General features: G+C 39.3%; 1 protein-coding gene across 1 annotated transcript in view; it reads right to left on the bottom strand.

The window, feature by feature from the left end:
* Nucleotides 1-382: 382 nt before the first annotated feature.
* Nucleotides 383-15,083, bottom strand: part of MTOR (mechanistic target of rapamycin (serine/threonine kinase)) — a 68,308-nt gene continuing 53,607 nt past the window's right edge. Inside the window, exons 40-58 of the mRNA XM_010577323.1 lie at nt 14,441-14,541; nt 14,085-14,181; nt 13,354-13,452; nt 12,634-12,756; nt 11,828-12,010; nt 11,034-11,168; nt 10,578-10,752; nt 10,210-10,345; nt 9,365-9,512; nt 8,539-8,661; nt 8,008-8,090; nt 6,393-6,465; nt 5,798-5,872; nt 5,160-5,295; nt 4,719-4,784; nt 3,345-3,425; nt 2,948-3,028; nt 2,189-2,294; nt 383-562 (exon numbers count right to left, since the gene is read on the bottom strand). Coding sequence (XP_010575625.1) covers nt 454-562; nt 2,189-2,294; nt 2,948-3,028; nt 3,345-3,425; nt 4,719-4,784; nt 5,160-5,295; nt 5,798-5,872; nt 6,393-6,465; nt 8,008-8,090; nt 8,539-8,661; nt 9,365-9,512; nt 10,210-10,345; nt 10,578-10,752; nt 11,034-11,168; nt 11,828-12,010; nt 12,634-12,756; nt 13,354-13,452; nt 14,085-14,181; nt 14,441-14,541 — 2,130 coding nt within the window. The 3' untranslated portion in view covers nt 383-453. The remainder of the gene's footprint in view (nt 563-2,188; nt 2,295-2,947; nt 3,029-3,344; nt 3,426-4,718; nt 4,785-5,159; nt 5,296-5,797; nt 5,873-6,392; nt 6,466-8,007; nt 8,091-8,538; nt 8,662-9,364; nt 9,513-10,209; nt 10,346-10,577; nt 10,753-11,033; nt 11,169-11,827; nt 12,011-12,633; nt 12,757-13,353; nt 13,453-14,084; nt 14,182-14,440; nt 14,542-15,083) is intronic.

Here is a 15,083-nt window from a genome sequence, read left to right as displayed (position 1 = left end):
GCGTGGCGGAAGAGGCCCCTGGGTGAGAAGACGGGGGGGGCCCCGAGGTGGGGGGCACCGAGGGACGTCCCTCGAGGGCTTAAAACGGGCGAGACCCACAGCCCTCCTCCTCCACAAGCACCCACGCGTGGGGCCCTGGGACTGCCCACAGAGCAGTCCCTGTGACAGCCACAGCAGTGCCTGAAACGGGGCCAGCGGCATTACCACTCAAAGCCCCTGACTGCCACCTCCCCGTTTCCCATTTTCGGGGTGCAGCACCGGCACAAGCGGCTGGGGAAGCCCACGGAACCCCGGCCGGGTCAGTGACGCACCCCACGCTGTCTCTCTCGAGCTGTGGCTGTGACCCTGACACCAAGAAAGCTGATGTTCTTACCAGAGTGATGACATCGCATCTGCTGGAAACTAAAATTTAGGGGTTGTACGCTCAACTTTCTTTTATACAAGTGACAGACATCATTCAGTCTTGGCAATTTTGTGTCCAGCTGCTATCAAAAGGGAAATATAGCCAACCACCTGAACTGATGCAGGAAAAGGACAAGTCAAATCCACAGCAACAGGAAACCTTAAAAAAAAAAAAAAAAAGTCTTAATCTGCTTCCCTGTCTCTTCCTAAGAAGTACTTAGGAATAAACAAGAACACAGTCAAAATGTTTACATTTTGGTGTAATTTATTGGCACAAAAATATTCAAATACAACATGGCATCTAAACATGGCTACTCTGTTGTATTTTGTGCATTGTTTTTAATATTTTTAATTCATAAATCATAACTTTATTTTCACCCTCATGTTTAATAACCATTATTTTCTGTTTCAAGTTATGACCAGGTCTCCCCACGTCTGCCTCCTATGCCAAGTACTAAGTTTCCATAGTTCTTTCCCAATACTGCTTTTTAATCCAGACACTGTGGGAAGCTCCCAAGTGGTATTTAATTTGTACCCTGCATCCAGTTTGCCACCGATCAACCCGCATAGAGGCACCTGACTTTGCTCAGCTCAAGGTCTTCCAATTCTTGGATCTGCTCTGATATCCTGATCTAGTCTGAAACACGACTCCTGCGCTAGTGTAATGAGCGGATATACAGTTTCCAATTTTGGGGCAAGAATCGAGTTTGAAAACAAGGTAACAGGATGAAACAATGGTAAAATTCTGCTTCTCTTTCTTTCCAGTTATCCAGCTTATGCCCAAATCTAAATAAAGCCTCCTGCACAAGCGCATTGAGCTCACTGCAGCTACACCAACAGGACTGACCAGGGCAATAATTAATCCGCAAATGACTTAGTTACATTGCAAAGTAAGTCAAAACCCGTATATAGTTATTTTCAATGGATCACCAGTTCCCCAAAGACCAAGTGGAACCATAGACATCTGTGGTACAATCAGTCTTCGCTGTCCTGGAAACCCAAATCAAGTGTTGTGTTTCAGACAGCTTGTGTATTTCCAACAGCAGCTATACATTGGCTTAAACCAACTTTTAATATACAATAACTCTTTTCATTTACATTTCAAAATATTTGACAAAAGCTGTATTTCAGTCCAACGTTCAGTTTGTGTTTGTTGAAGAGCAAGTTTGGAGTGCAAAAGCCTCCAGAATAAAAGGCTGTGGATACTTTGGAATCTTCTGTTACCAGAAAGGACACCTAAAGAAAACAAAGATACTGTAGTAACACTGACTTGCATATAGTTTCACAAAGGCAACACTGAGAAGGACTGAGATTCCATACTAACTAGGCACCATTTTAGTACAGGAAAAGTTGACAGGGGATCTCCATGCTTCTTTCCAGCTAACTAATGTTTAAAAACACTAAAAAAATCTGTTTCCTTAAGCATAGTCCAAAGTTAGCTAACTCTCAAAATGACAGTAAATCATCTTTGCTTATTTTAGAAGATGTGGTTCTGCACTGTAACTGAAATCAGTGACCACCACATGCCTTATTTCAAATACTTAAAATGTTGAGGCTGATTGTGGTTTAAATGTTCCAAAATCCCTGTCACTACTTATAACAACTTTCTTACAGAGGATGGTCTACGGGATCACTGTCATAGGCTTGCAAAATTTACCAGAGCAGATGCAACATGGGGTAAGGCTCCTACATATAACTAACTACACAAGTGACATTTTCAATAGCTGTTCTCTGCTCAGATTATTCAGAGAAGAATTCTGCAACGTTAGCTTAATGACAAACTCACCATCCAATGTAGCACTGGCACAGATTCTCATGAGAAGTAGCTTGCTTAATGAGCAATTCTACTTGTGTGGGTACATCAAGAGTTTCATCATGAGAGAAGTCTCGACCTTTGAAAATAAAGAATGGAAAAAACCATAAATGGAAGTCACAAATCATACAACCATAACTTGCTTCTTGGTGGCAAGTTAAGGACTGATAGGACTTTTAACTGCTCGTCCCTTACAGTATATAAAATGCAAAATTTTCCAAACATGGAGAGTGCCTCTAAAGGCATAGAGCCCAGAACTCTGTTTTCCCAAGTATTATGGTTTCTTCCTTTTGTCTTCTCCAAATAATGGATGAACCAACAATAGATAACTTTCCAGTAGCTGGAATCCTGGTCCTAATCCCTTCAGGTACATTATTTGGCAGGTGGGAAGTAGTTTCTTATAAACTTTAAGAGCATAAAATTTTGCAACTAAATGCTGCAAACTATAAAGCCAGGACAATAGAAATTCTACTTCCACCAACAAGTCAAGACATGCAAAATATGAAGTCTGTTTAGTTACAAACACCTATACACTTTTCAAATGGGGCTCATTTGTATCTAAATGCAGGCACCAGTACTTAGGTGTTAGACAAAACCAGGAAAATGGCCTCATTCGCTTAATCAGAATGTGTTAAATTCAAGGATTAACACAAAATACAAACACTAAAAGTAGTGCTGATCCATCTCAAAACATTTTATGTTTATCTTATATAAACATAAGAACTTGCTCACCAGTGAGCTTATCTCGAACCCTGTTGATGATTTGAATTGCCTTCTTATTTAGAGCTTCTGGCTTCACTAGACCATCTCCTACTAAAAGACAGAAGTAGGAAAGAGAATTAGAACTTTAACTGAACAATAAAAGCATTTGTACTGCTGTTACATCTGCCCTTCCTAAACACCACAAATACCATTTTGAGAGCAAACAAACCCAGATACCAGTATATTTTCTGTCCCTTTTTTTTTTTTTTTTTTTTTTTGAGTTGAGAACACAGGTTATTATATTCCTCATTTATGCTGACAATGAACTGTATCTGTCCCATCTCATGTAATTGTCCCTGGACCATGGTGAAATTTTCCAATCGAAGAACAATTTCTGTGTCAGTATAGAAACAACTATGAAACTTACTGAAGGAATGGATGGATTCAGGCACTGTGGTCCCGGTTTTCTTATGGGCTGTCTCACCCAATTCCACACTGTCCAACATTTCTATTGAAAAAAAACCATGAAAACATAAAAGTATAAATGTGATGCTGTAAAGCAGATAAAACAATATTCTTCTGGAAACATTAAGAAAACTGTTAATCAGCTTGTTTGAAAAGCATATTTGACTCTGACCAACTGTACTACTGTCCTGGTTTCAGGTGGGATAGAGTTAATTGTCTTCCTAGTAGCTGGTACAGTCCTATGTTTTGAGTTCAGTATGCAAAGAACATTGATAACTGATGTTTTCAGTTGTTGCTAAGTAGTGTTTAGTCTAAAGTCAAGGATTTTTCAGCTTCTTGAGCCCAGCCAGCGAGAAGGCTGGAGGGGCACAAGAAGATGGGAGGGAACACAGCCAGGACAGCTGACCCAAAGTGGTCAACGGGGTATTCCATACCATGTGACGTCACATCTGGTATATAAACTGGGGGGAGTGGGGGCGGGGGGAATCGCCGCTCAGGGATTGACTGGGTGTCGATCGGCGGGTGGTGAGCAATTGCACTGTGCATCATTTGTATATTCCAATTCTTTTATTATTACTGCTGTCATTTTATTAGTGTTATCATTATCATTATTAGTTTCTCCTTTTCTGTTTTATTAAACCGTTCTTATCTCAACCCACGAGTTTTACTTCTTTTCCTGATTTTCTCCCCCATCCCACTGGGTGGGGGGGGAAGTGAGTGAGCAGCTGCATGGTGCTTTGTTGCTGGCTGGGGTTAAACCACGACAACCACATATCTCTATCACTAATGGAAACATATCACAGGAGCAAACATTATTTTTGCCCTGCTAACATACTGAAAGGCCTGATTCAACTTGTAGGAACATTTTGTATAAAAGTGTAATTGAAAGATATTTTGAAATGACGTACAATTAACCAAAAATTGCAATAAAATAAGTATGTTTATTTGTAGAACTCGCCATATGAAACACTGTCCCTATTCTGCAGTCCAATACTGCTAAGATATGATGCAAAGCTCTCAACATTCAGTCAGATGACTACTTGCCAGATTTTGCACACTAATATTTGGTAGCTAAGTAAATAACTACCACGTATCAATTACACCTTGCACTACACCAGTTTGTATGTGCCCCAGAAGGATGTTAATGTAACTGTAAAGGAGTATCTGCTTTTTGAGCCAAAGTACTGAACTCACGACTTCCAGTCCTAAAACTAATGATAATAAGCTCTTTATCTGTCTACTTTTGTGTAGAGGACTGAAAATATTTACCCAGTCTTGTGCACTGCTAAAAAAACCGCTCCAAACATTCATGACATACGCCATCTTTTCTACTCACCTACTGACTGACTAGCTGAGTAGGAATCTGTTCTTGTTCGTGAGCGCTTATTGCCCTTTGTATTTGCTGCAAGAAAATAAGGAGTTGAAAAGTATGAAGTGGAGTTTCAGTGTTTCATAGCAAATTTGTCCACAAACAATACAGATTTGACTGCCTTCCTCTTTCTCCAAATTTTATGTCACCTGAAAGTAGCTTTCAATCTCCTGATGACAACTAATACAACACCAACCCAAACAATTTTGCTTGTAGCTTAATTTGGTGTCTGTGTTTAAGTACAAAAGGGTTTTAACCACTGTGGTAATTTCATGTTGCAATCCCTAAAATCATGTGCGCACAGAAACAGCATTTCCAAAGCAACAATTTCATCAGATTGTCTTCAAACAGACACTGGATTTCAGGCTTCTGGATTTCTTGTATGAGGAAGCAGCAAGAATCACTTACTGTCCATCAGCCGCCAATTCAATAATGGATCATACACAAAGGCTTCAAGCACAGCCATGACACTGTCCTTATGCTCGCGCAGGACTTCCATCACTGTGTGACAGGTGATTCTGTAATTGCCATCGAGGCCTGTCACCTTCAGAAGAGAAAGAAGTGAATCAACCATGCTGCTTCATTCATTATGCAACTCCAACCCTAACATTCAGGGAGCAGGAAGTGGCTTGTGCTTTGAACTGGAATTCACTATGCTTTGTTCATTAAGAGAACAAGATAGATGTTCATTACAAACTAAGAAGCTCTTTTCTGCCATTAAGATGACCTTTGTGAAGTACCATGCCATTGGCTGTGTCTGGTTGATGCAAACAGCTATTTGAAATGAGGAAACTAAGAAAGACCTAAGAAATTGGAGGAATCTCAGGGTTTTTTCTGCATCAATTAAAAAGTTGCTTTTCACTGTAATGTACTGTAAAGATCACAGGAGATATTTTAACTTACAGAAAATGCAGCTGAAATATAAACACCTCTAGTTCTTAAAGAGTGGAGATGTTTAGCCACAACAGAAAATACAGGGAAAACTGAGAAATGGGTGCCATTTTCTCTAGGAATAATCCACTTCATATTAAAGAGTGGATGCTTACCTCCATAGCATTTGTCAGCATCCTTGTTAACCTAAATGGAATCTTCTCAGGGAACTTTTCTCTTGTCATTGCAACCTAAACACATGATGATGGAGAATTAGTAAATTAATAGGTAACTTATTATTTAAGAGTTAATAAATATTGGGGTTTTTTTGCTACAAGCTTGAAGGTTGTATTCCAAATAGGAAGTAAAAGTTCCAGCTTTATGTTCCTCAGTTTCCACAAATTTTTGTAAGAAGCTCATTAATTAACTTGATAACAGAGGGAAAACTCAAGCGCATCCCCAGCTGCTAGTGTCAAGTAAGACAGACTGCCTATCACCAGCTTAAATTGCTTCAAGGAATTTTATGGAAAAGTGATGTTAGCACTTCTTTGCTTGTTCCAGCGGTCAGCTAATCCCCAAGACGTGCCTCTGAGATAAGGTATCTGTTATGTTCATCTTGCCTGTAGGTAAAGTGAACCCCAAAAGTGAGCCAAAGGGTTTGCCCAAGATCACATTCCAAGGTCAGTTTGTCCTGGCTTACAGATTAATTTCTGTTCTATGAGAAAATGTGAAATATTACAGAAAATTTAATGTCCAAGTACAAAGATTTACCTCAAAACAGTCCCCGAAGTCAATATGCAGAATCTTTCCACTCAGTCTATCTAACATCAGGTTGGAGGGGTGTCTTTGATGAAGGAGTAGGAGAAAAAAGAAGGTGACAGACCATTATAAAAACCCAAAGTAAATCACAGCAGCTCCAGTCTGAAATGATATTTATCTTCATGAACAAGAACAGCCAGTGACAGCTTGCTTGTCTGAGATCTTCAACCTCAGGATGAACAGAATAGCTTCCTGACAGTGCATCTATCACATTATTTTTCTAATTACCTCTCAGGAGTTAGAGATCATCTCACCTTGGAAGATAAAACAACCTATTGAACCAGAACCATCAGTACATTACTTGGATATGAACATTTATTTTTCAGTGAGGATAAATTCTTCTACTTGTTTTCTGCTTTCTCATTTTTTTTCAGTATAGAAAAATGTAATGAATTATGCTACAGGTCAAGTAATGCAAATTAGACTAGCACCAGAAAAGAAGAGAATCAATCCAGACTAGGAAAACCACGATGCTGCTATTCATGCCGACTTGTTCCAATTCTGTTTTAATTCAATTTTCAAAGGTTTGCAATTTCATTATGAAGACCTTTAAGTTCAGGAATAGAAGCTTTTGTTATGAAAACATGTGAGGGTTTAGCTCTTTTTGCATTACAGACCTTAAATCTAAAATATATTGTCTTCAAAAGTATTTTGGAAGTTATTGTGTCCCCTTTTAACAGTAAGCCATAAAATAAATCAAACATTTGTTCATTTTTTTGGTAATTTTTTTCTTTTTTCATTATGTGCCCAATCCATTTGGATAGTACATACTTCCCTCCAGAATATGTCTGCATTGCAGATCAGAAAAACCACCATGTTAAGTAATAGTTAAACCAACATTAACTTTCATTTGTTTTAAGCCTAGAGCAGTCTTTGGGGAGTATTTATGGGGATTTCATGTGTGTCTCTGACAGCTGCTGTGAACGTACATAGCATTAGAGGTTCCTGCTTCACAGAATAAATATCCACCAGGCAAAAAAGTATGCAAAATAAGTAGTGTCACTGAACTCATTTGGAAGGAGAACTGGAAGACCTCTGCCACTAAATACTTTCTGGATTTCTTTTTGCTACTTCAGGGAATAAAAACCGATGCTTGATCACGGTGCTTCTTTCCTCCCCAAAAAGCTGGATGTACGTGTACAGTCCTAACAGACTTTGCGAAAAAAAAAATTGCCATCTCATATGCATGAAGCACACCCAAGCACACAGATTGGTGGCAAAGGTCAACAATATTTCTGTTTTATAGAATGGATGGAGAAAGATTTCCCATTCTGTGAGTGAAACGAAAGGACAAAATTAGAACTTGTAGTCCTTGATGTAATTCTGTGTGTACTCCTCTCAAAATGGAAGAAACTCTTATTTGTACTCAAGATACACAAACCCTACATCCCATGCCTGCAGTGCTGAAAATAATGACAGCATGATTAGGTCCTGAAAGATGGTGGTGTTAAAAATCAGCAATAACCACAATGAAAGATGTTATCATACAAACAGATCCAAGGAATGAATTGATAGGCCTACACAGTCTGTGTTTTTATTTAGAAGAAACCTTTACAATTTCACTTACCTGTCCCCAAGGCCCAAAATGTACCCAACCATTGACATCACAGCTAGTGAACGAGTGTAGTTTGTTCTTCTGTCAAACCACACCTACAAGTGGAGACAAAATAGAAAAAGGCAGGCAGGCATGTTGCATGTTTCAGCCTATATTTTAATTTATACATTAACTACTTGCATTTTGCACAAAGCAAAACTGTGATACGCTCCATAGCCTGAGGGGGTTCAGAAATCCTGTGGCCTTGAATTAGATGTCTAAACCATTAAGAGAATATATTCTGAGTGTCCTGCTTTTCTCTCCCCATGCACAGTATATGGAGCTCCAGCCTCCACCCTTGGGCTTTGGACTGCACCCTGGCAGCCATTGTGATCTGAGCCTTATAAGGCACCTTGTGAGGGGATACACATGTGGATAGACGTTCTGCAGTGATTCATCTGGAGTTTATGATGAATAAACACCATCTCTCACTCATTCTGCAGAGAAGGTAATTCCACATCATGCTGATTGCCAAACATAAGCCATTACACATGCTGAACTCACCTCTGAGCTTGGACTTTTCAACCACAGCAGTTTGGCAAGGTCATCACCAGCTGTGTTATTGACAGCATGTTCAAATACTTCTACCTTCTGCATCAGAGTCAGGTGGTCATAATCTGGAGCCATCTACGATTGAGAAGTGACACTCAGCAACTTAAAAAAAACCACCTCCAGTAATCCTTAGTTGTACTATGAGAAACACAGTAATCACAAATAATTTCATACCAAGTTTAGATTGAAATTATTTGTAGATTGACCAGTATGTTCCCAAACGCAGTAGGATGACCACCCAACAACAAAGAATTCATTTTACATGGGATAGCAGATGATTTAGCATCCACAAAGTAGTCCATAGCCATATTTAATTAAAATACTGCAAAGGAGAATATGTTTCAAAAACCATTATCTAAATAAGTCTTCTGGGTTGGCACATGCTTTCCTTTTTGGCAGGCAATTCTAACTTTTCTAGTAATGTTCAGTCTGTCTAATTTTGGCCCTGTTGCTTAGGCACAATGTTTGTGAATGCCAGCAGCATGGCATTGTATAAGGCACATCATAGTCACACAAAATTCCAAACACATTTTAGTCACCAGATGGTAACAACTTGTGGTCACTGCTAAAACAGGAAAGGAGAAACAAATAAACATATGGCAAATTTTACCTCTTGGTAGCATTTTATAACTCTTATCTGATATTTTCGCATTTATTACTGGTACCAATAACAATCAGAAAACAGGCAAAGGAAGAACAAGCTGCGCACCATTATTCTTCATTAAGACATTGGAGTTCTAAAAGAATGTACAAAAACTCTGCCAGCTTTGCCCTTTACCCTCAGCATGATGCGATGTTCAATGTTGAGCAGGATCTTTTTCTTCTCTCTGTAGTCTCGGATGAGTGCATGCAGTGTGTCACAGTGGGGGACCCAACCAATCAAGCCTGAATTCGTAGACAGTGGAATAACAGCATATCTCTGGATGCTACAGGAAAAAATGGAGAATCAGAGCTCAAATTGTTGTCTGTTGTGAATTACTACATTTCAAGATGCTTAAAACAACTAATATTAAATCTGTTTCTGATCCAAATTGTCTCTTCAGTAGTTGCTCTGCTTTCCTTCTTTTCAAACAGACCCGAAACATCCATTTGGACAGACTGCTGCCAGATAATCTACAGACATTCTCAAAGCTTACGTGGTTTTCACTGAAAGACTGCTTTGAGAAGGTACATGTTATGTCACCCATAATGATCTATTATTTGCACGTGACATTGGATATGTTCACGCTTGAAAGACACTGTACAGAATTGCAGTCAGTGACTATTCACCAGGCTATTTAGTTACTATAATAAAAAAATCCTTGATAAAACCTCCTGTTCTCAGGCTCCTAAGGCAGCGTTCAAGCTATCTTGAAATAGGGGTTGCCTCAATGACCACAACTATTTATGAGGTGGGACTTCAATTAAATAAAACAAACAATCCCCTCAGGATACATTTCCTCCAAGTTTGAATTCTATGAATTTTTTTTTTCTTTCTCTCTTTTTTTTTTTTAATTAACTTAGTTCCAAGATTCGCCATTTCCTCACAAACCAGCTGGCTGTGCCAAGGATTACTTGGAAACTGCACCTACGTAGGGTGTCACTTATGCATAAGCACATTCAGTGATTATTCACAGCACATACCTGAGGTTTTTGCGAAGAGAAGTTGGGTCGTTTGCTAGCAGAGTGTTGACCAACCCAAAAAGCTGCATCACTCTTTCATCTTGGCGAAGGTCTTCATGACCTTTCAGAAGGAATACAAACTCATGCCCATTGCTTCCTGTAAGAATTATAACACACAAAACTTTACTCTTGCTGAACAAACAGAGAAGAGCAAATATACGTGCACCCAAGAACTGGAAAGTGTGGCAGTAAGACTGACCAGACCACTAAGAAATACCTCATTTGAAAGAAAATGTTGGAAAGGTTTTACCTGGTAAATATGCAGTTTGACCTAAAAGCAACGACTGTTTAAATACTAGAATAGCTAAGTGAAAACTGCTCTCTCTTACCCATTAATGTTAACTTCCTGGGCCGCTGCTTGGAGGTGATGACCTGCAGTGAGGGTGCAATAGACTGAATACGTATGATGGGCTGGTTGGGATCATACGTTCCTGGCACTGCCAATTCCAGGTCCCGGCACATTAAGAGTTTTGGTGAGACATACTGTAGTTCCAAAGAAGTGAGCTGCCAAAACCAAAAGAAATACAACCCCCCAGAATTTCAGTTAAATCTCACTGAAACATCTGAAGAGTTCATGCTGTCAAGTGACCTACAACAGTTCAGTCACCAGTACTTCAGATGCTTGCAGCAAGTGCTGCATAAGCAGCAGACTTGTAGCAAATCATATGCAGATACTTCTAGAATACTGAATTTGAATGTTTTGAATAACCAGAAAACGTGAAACAAGATCAGTATTGACAACTTGCACTGTAAGACCCACAACAGAACTGTACTTCTCCCCCTACCTGAGGCAGCTGCTTTGAGATACGCCGGAACACATGGTAATAGAGATCCCAAGCCTGAGTTAGGTCTTTGACATTTCCTGATTTCATGTACTTCCTGCACCATTCCTGAGCTTCCATTAGATCTCTGCCATAGGCCTAGGGAGGAAGTGAAAAACAACAGAAGAAAAACATTTCTGCAGACTATAGTGCAACAGCTGGAGACCACTTAATACCTAGAAAGAGCATCACAGCCTATTTTTAAATTGCATTACAAATACTTTATCTCACATTTTTATAGTATATCAAAATTAAAGATCCAGAAATTCCTGGATCCAAGGCATGCACTGAGTTTATTAGACAACACTGCTCACAAATAGACCTCATGATAGGAGGTAGCAGAATGAATAGAATCACCCTTTAACAGTAGGCTCACAAGCTCAGATTAATTCCTTTTGCTGGCTTGAGACAGATCGTCTTTACTATCTGTGCTAGCGATTACCATGAAGCAAAGCAGACTTAGCAGAATTAACTGCAGAGCAGTTGTATGTTTTCCAGACCCTATCAGACACCCATCCAATATAAGACTCCAGAGCAATCTATACTACCATGGCCCCTGTAGTACTGTAGTCACCGAAAGCAATACAGATGTGAAGATAAATGTCAATAATGAAGTCTGCAATTAACGTAATGAGTCTCAAGAGATTTACTCTTTGTGTTAGATTGCAAAGGTCCTTGTAACACATCTAGGGCAGGTGGCTGTCCTGCCTGGTTTTGAGGGCATGCAGAAGGTTATGCTCTTGGCCATTTGCTGATACCTGATTGAAGGATGTCTCTTTTAAAGTCTGAGGCCCACGCTCCATCATTGCATGAAGTGGTTCCAGCACCTCAAACATTCCCTTCACATTCCTTTCTCCAAAGTATAGACGAGATGCTTCTTCCAACCCTTCATGCCACATCTCATGCCATAGGATGGCTACACGGATTAGCTCTTCACTCACCTGTTTTAGGACAGGAAAAAAGATTAAATGCCTCAAGAAAAACACTATGACTGTATACTGACTTACAAATGCAAAACTACTTTCTTCTCTAATGATTATAAAATATTTGTTGCTGGCAGCTAGAGGGAGCCACAAGAACTCCCACAATGCTGTTGACACTTTTTCCTGCAGGAAGCAGATTAGGTTTTTCTCACCTTACCTGTTGCCTTTGAAATTTTCTATATATTTGTGTGGCTTGGCCTGAAAGCATTACTTTTCATTTATTCATAAAAATTTTTAGCAAATGAATTAAATTACTCTTTCCACACTATGCTCAGTAAGTTTTGTTTCCACGTTTCATTAAGCAAAAATATCTCTTTATGGAACAATGATTCTTCATTTATTTCTTTTCTAAACTTATTCATAAGGAGACACAAGAACTTAGTGTTTGAACATTATGGTCCTTTTTAAATTAAAGCATTGTCTTGAAAGTATACTAATACTGTAACTTCTACCTATCACAAAAACCCCAAATTAATTGTACTTGAACAAAATTAACAATGAATAGTCATTTTGTGTTGTTATACCTGTGGAACATCCATTCCTGAAACACAATATGCTTTATGGTACACTTAAGTACTCACCATCATTGCCTGCTGCACCAGAGTGTTACTGTGCTCACACATGTTTTTCAAGATCTTATTTGCAGCGTTGTGGCGAGCAGTGGTTGTAGATTTAGAGGCCACAGTCAAAGGATAGATCAAAGCCTACAAGGGACATCAACCAATAACATTTTAGAACCACACAGAAGAGCTACATAAATTGAAAGATTAGCAAAGCATTAATAAATAGCAGCCTTAGGGCTAGACAAAGAAAGCAAGCTTCCTTCTGGAAAGAGGTGATAGGAATTTGCTATTCAAAGTCTTCTAATCTGAAAAGCTTACAAGACTTTAATTCACTCAGTAGCAGAATGACTTTGAGAGCGTGTATCAAACTGGAAGAACAGAAAACTGTTTTTAGCATTTTGTGATTTTCCAGACTGTAGGAAGAAATTCAGATAAAACATCTGTGAGGTAGCCTTTTAGTAGTCACTTAATGAGATTTAAGAAGGTGATTTTCACTACCCAGTATTCTATTAGATGGACAGAACTTCTCCTGCTGCATGGCTTATCAACCTCTTCTTTCCATTTTTATGTGAACAGTGCTGAGGTGAAAGAAGCAGCATCAGAAATAGTCCCCATCCTCACTATCCTCACTTGCTGTGACTTCCAGTGCAGACATCTAGACTAGGTGAAATGGAACATAGAAAATGCCTTAACTGGCGCTCAAGTCTATGGGAATTCCTCCTCTAAGCCAAAGCTTACCTGGGGATGGTACCGTCCAATATCTGTGAGGAGCTGATGAATGAGACGTCCTACTAATGGTCGAGGGGTGTCAATTCTTGCAATGAGCTGAGGGATAACCTAATAATAAGGATAAGTAAAATAAACATTCCTGTAATCTCAAATCTTTAGTTCACAAGCTGTTCTGCCCTCTGCTAGAGATCTCTCAGTCTTTAAAAGAGACAGAGAAGCCCACCACTCATTTTTGAGATGGTCAGAGGATAACACAAAGTTCCAAACAGTGTCAGAAAGGCAGAACAGCTCAGTGAGATCACAAGTGTTCTGTCCAAAACTGTTATAGGATCCTCTTATCAAAAGAGTAAGATTTGTCTTGAAGTGTAATGCTCAAATAAGAAATTAAGCCTTTTTTCTTTATTTACAGGAGTCATTCTACAAGGCAATCCTGAAATAGAATGAACATTTTAAAATTGAAGATGATGTGCATTCAGTGGTGATCCAAGTATAAAACACCACTGCCTGCTCTGATGTAATTCAGTCTCTCTCATTCATATGCACTAATCTGCATATAAATACAGAAACGCATGCAAGAACGCTTCTCATGTCTCTGTTCAAGATGCTTGTTAAATCAGTTACAAATTGTACTGCACACTGCTCTCACGGCTGTTGAGCAAAGGATCATCACTGATATCATGTAACAAATGCCCAAGCTCCCTCCAGAACTGAGATTTGCCTTAGCCGTTTGTGTTCCTTACCTGCAGCCAAGTGTCTATTTGGATTGCCTTGACTCCTTCTACCAAAGCCTCATTCACATCAGGCCAGTGACCATAGTCAAACCACAGAGTAAGGACTCTGAAGAAGAGAAATACATTTGTTAGGAATGCAACAAAAAAACCCCATTCCTGTCAAATACCTTCAGACCCACTTACAAGTGATTCTTCTTCCCAGAACCTACAGCTAGTAGGATAAGGGCTAATCCACCTAATATAAATTAGCTTGGACTGAAGCATTCACAGTTTTACCATAACAAAAAAGAGCAGAAACCGGTTCTAATCTTAAACCATGTGCCCTTAACAGCTGGATTTCATTTACTATGGGTTTTATTATGTACCTTAGAGTGTCTTGTAGGTTGTTTCCTCGAGACAGAGATATGGATCGGAAAAAACCCTGGACAGCAGGGACTGTGTACATCAAGAGGGTCTTGGATAAATCCTTTTGGAATGAAAATTGCTGCATTAGTTCTACACAAGCGCATCAGTCCACATGAATCCTAAACTCAGCAAGGGGAAAGAGGAAGAAATATGTGGAAACATAGACCTAATCCACATTACAGTTGACTTCAGCTCATACTCCTCACAGGATATGTTGCTCCTGGAACTTATGTTTTGCTTTACTAGACATAAGTCTTTCAGCCTGGCAGGGAATATACCATGAAGTGGTTTTATACTTCAGTTTGTTGGCAAAACTATGGACAGCAAAGCAGCCTAAAAACTACAACCCTACTATAACTGGCAAGTAAAAGAGATTCCTCAGTCTTTCATGAAGGGCTTAAGCAGCAGAACTTGTTAATGCACATTGTAGCACCTGTAATAGCAATCCATGCCTTGCTCTAGTTCACAACTAACTTAAGATCATTTGCATTAATTTAATCCTCTTCCCTTAAGACTGAGTTAATTTGAACTTCCTCACTTTTGCTGTAAGCTAGAAGTGTGTGTGTGTATATATATATATATATGCACATACAGCCAGTTTCC

Source organism: Haliaeetus leucocephalus, unplaced genomic scaffold, assembly GCF_000737465.1.
Source record: "Haliaeetus leucocephalus isolate CR32 unplaced genomic scaffold, Haliaeetus_leucocephalus-4.0 Scaffold556, whole genome shotgun sequence".
Taxonomy (NCBI): domain Eukaryota; kingdom Metazoa; phylum Chordata; class Aves; order Accipitriformes; family Accipitridae; genus Haliaeetus; species Haliaeetus leucocephalus.
This window is presented reverse-complemented; position numbering and strand designations above follow the sequence as displayed.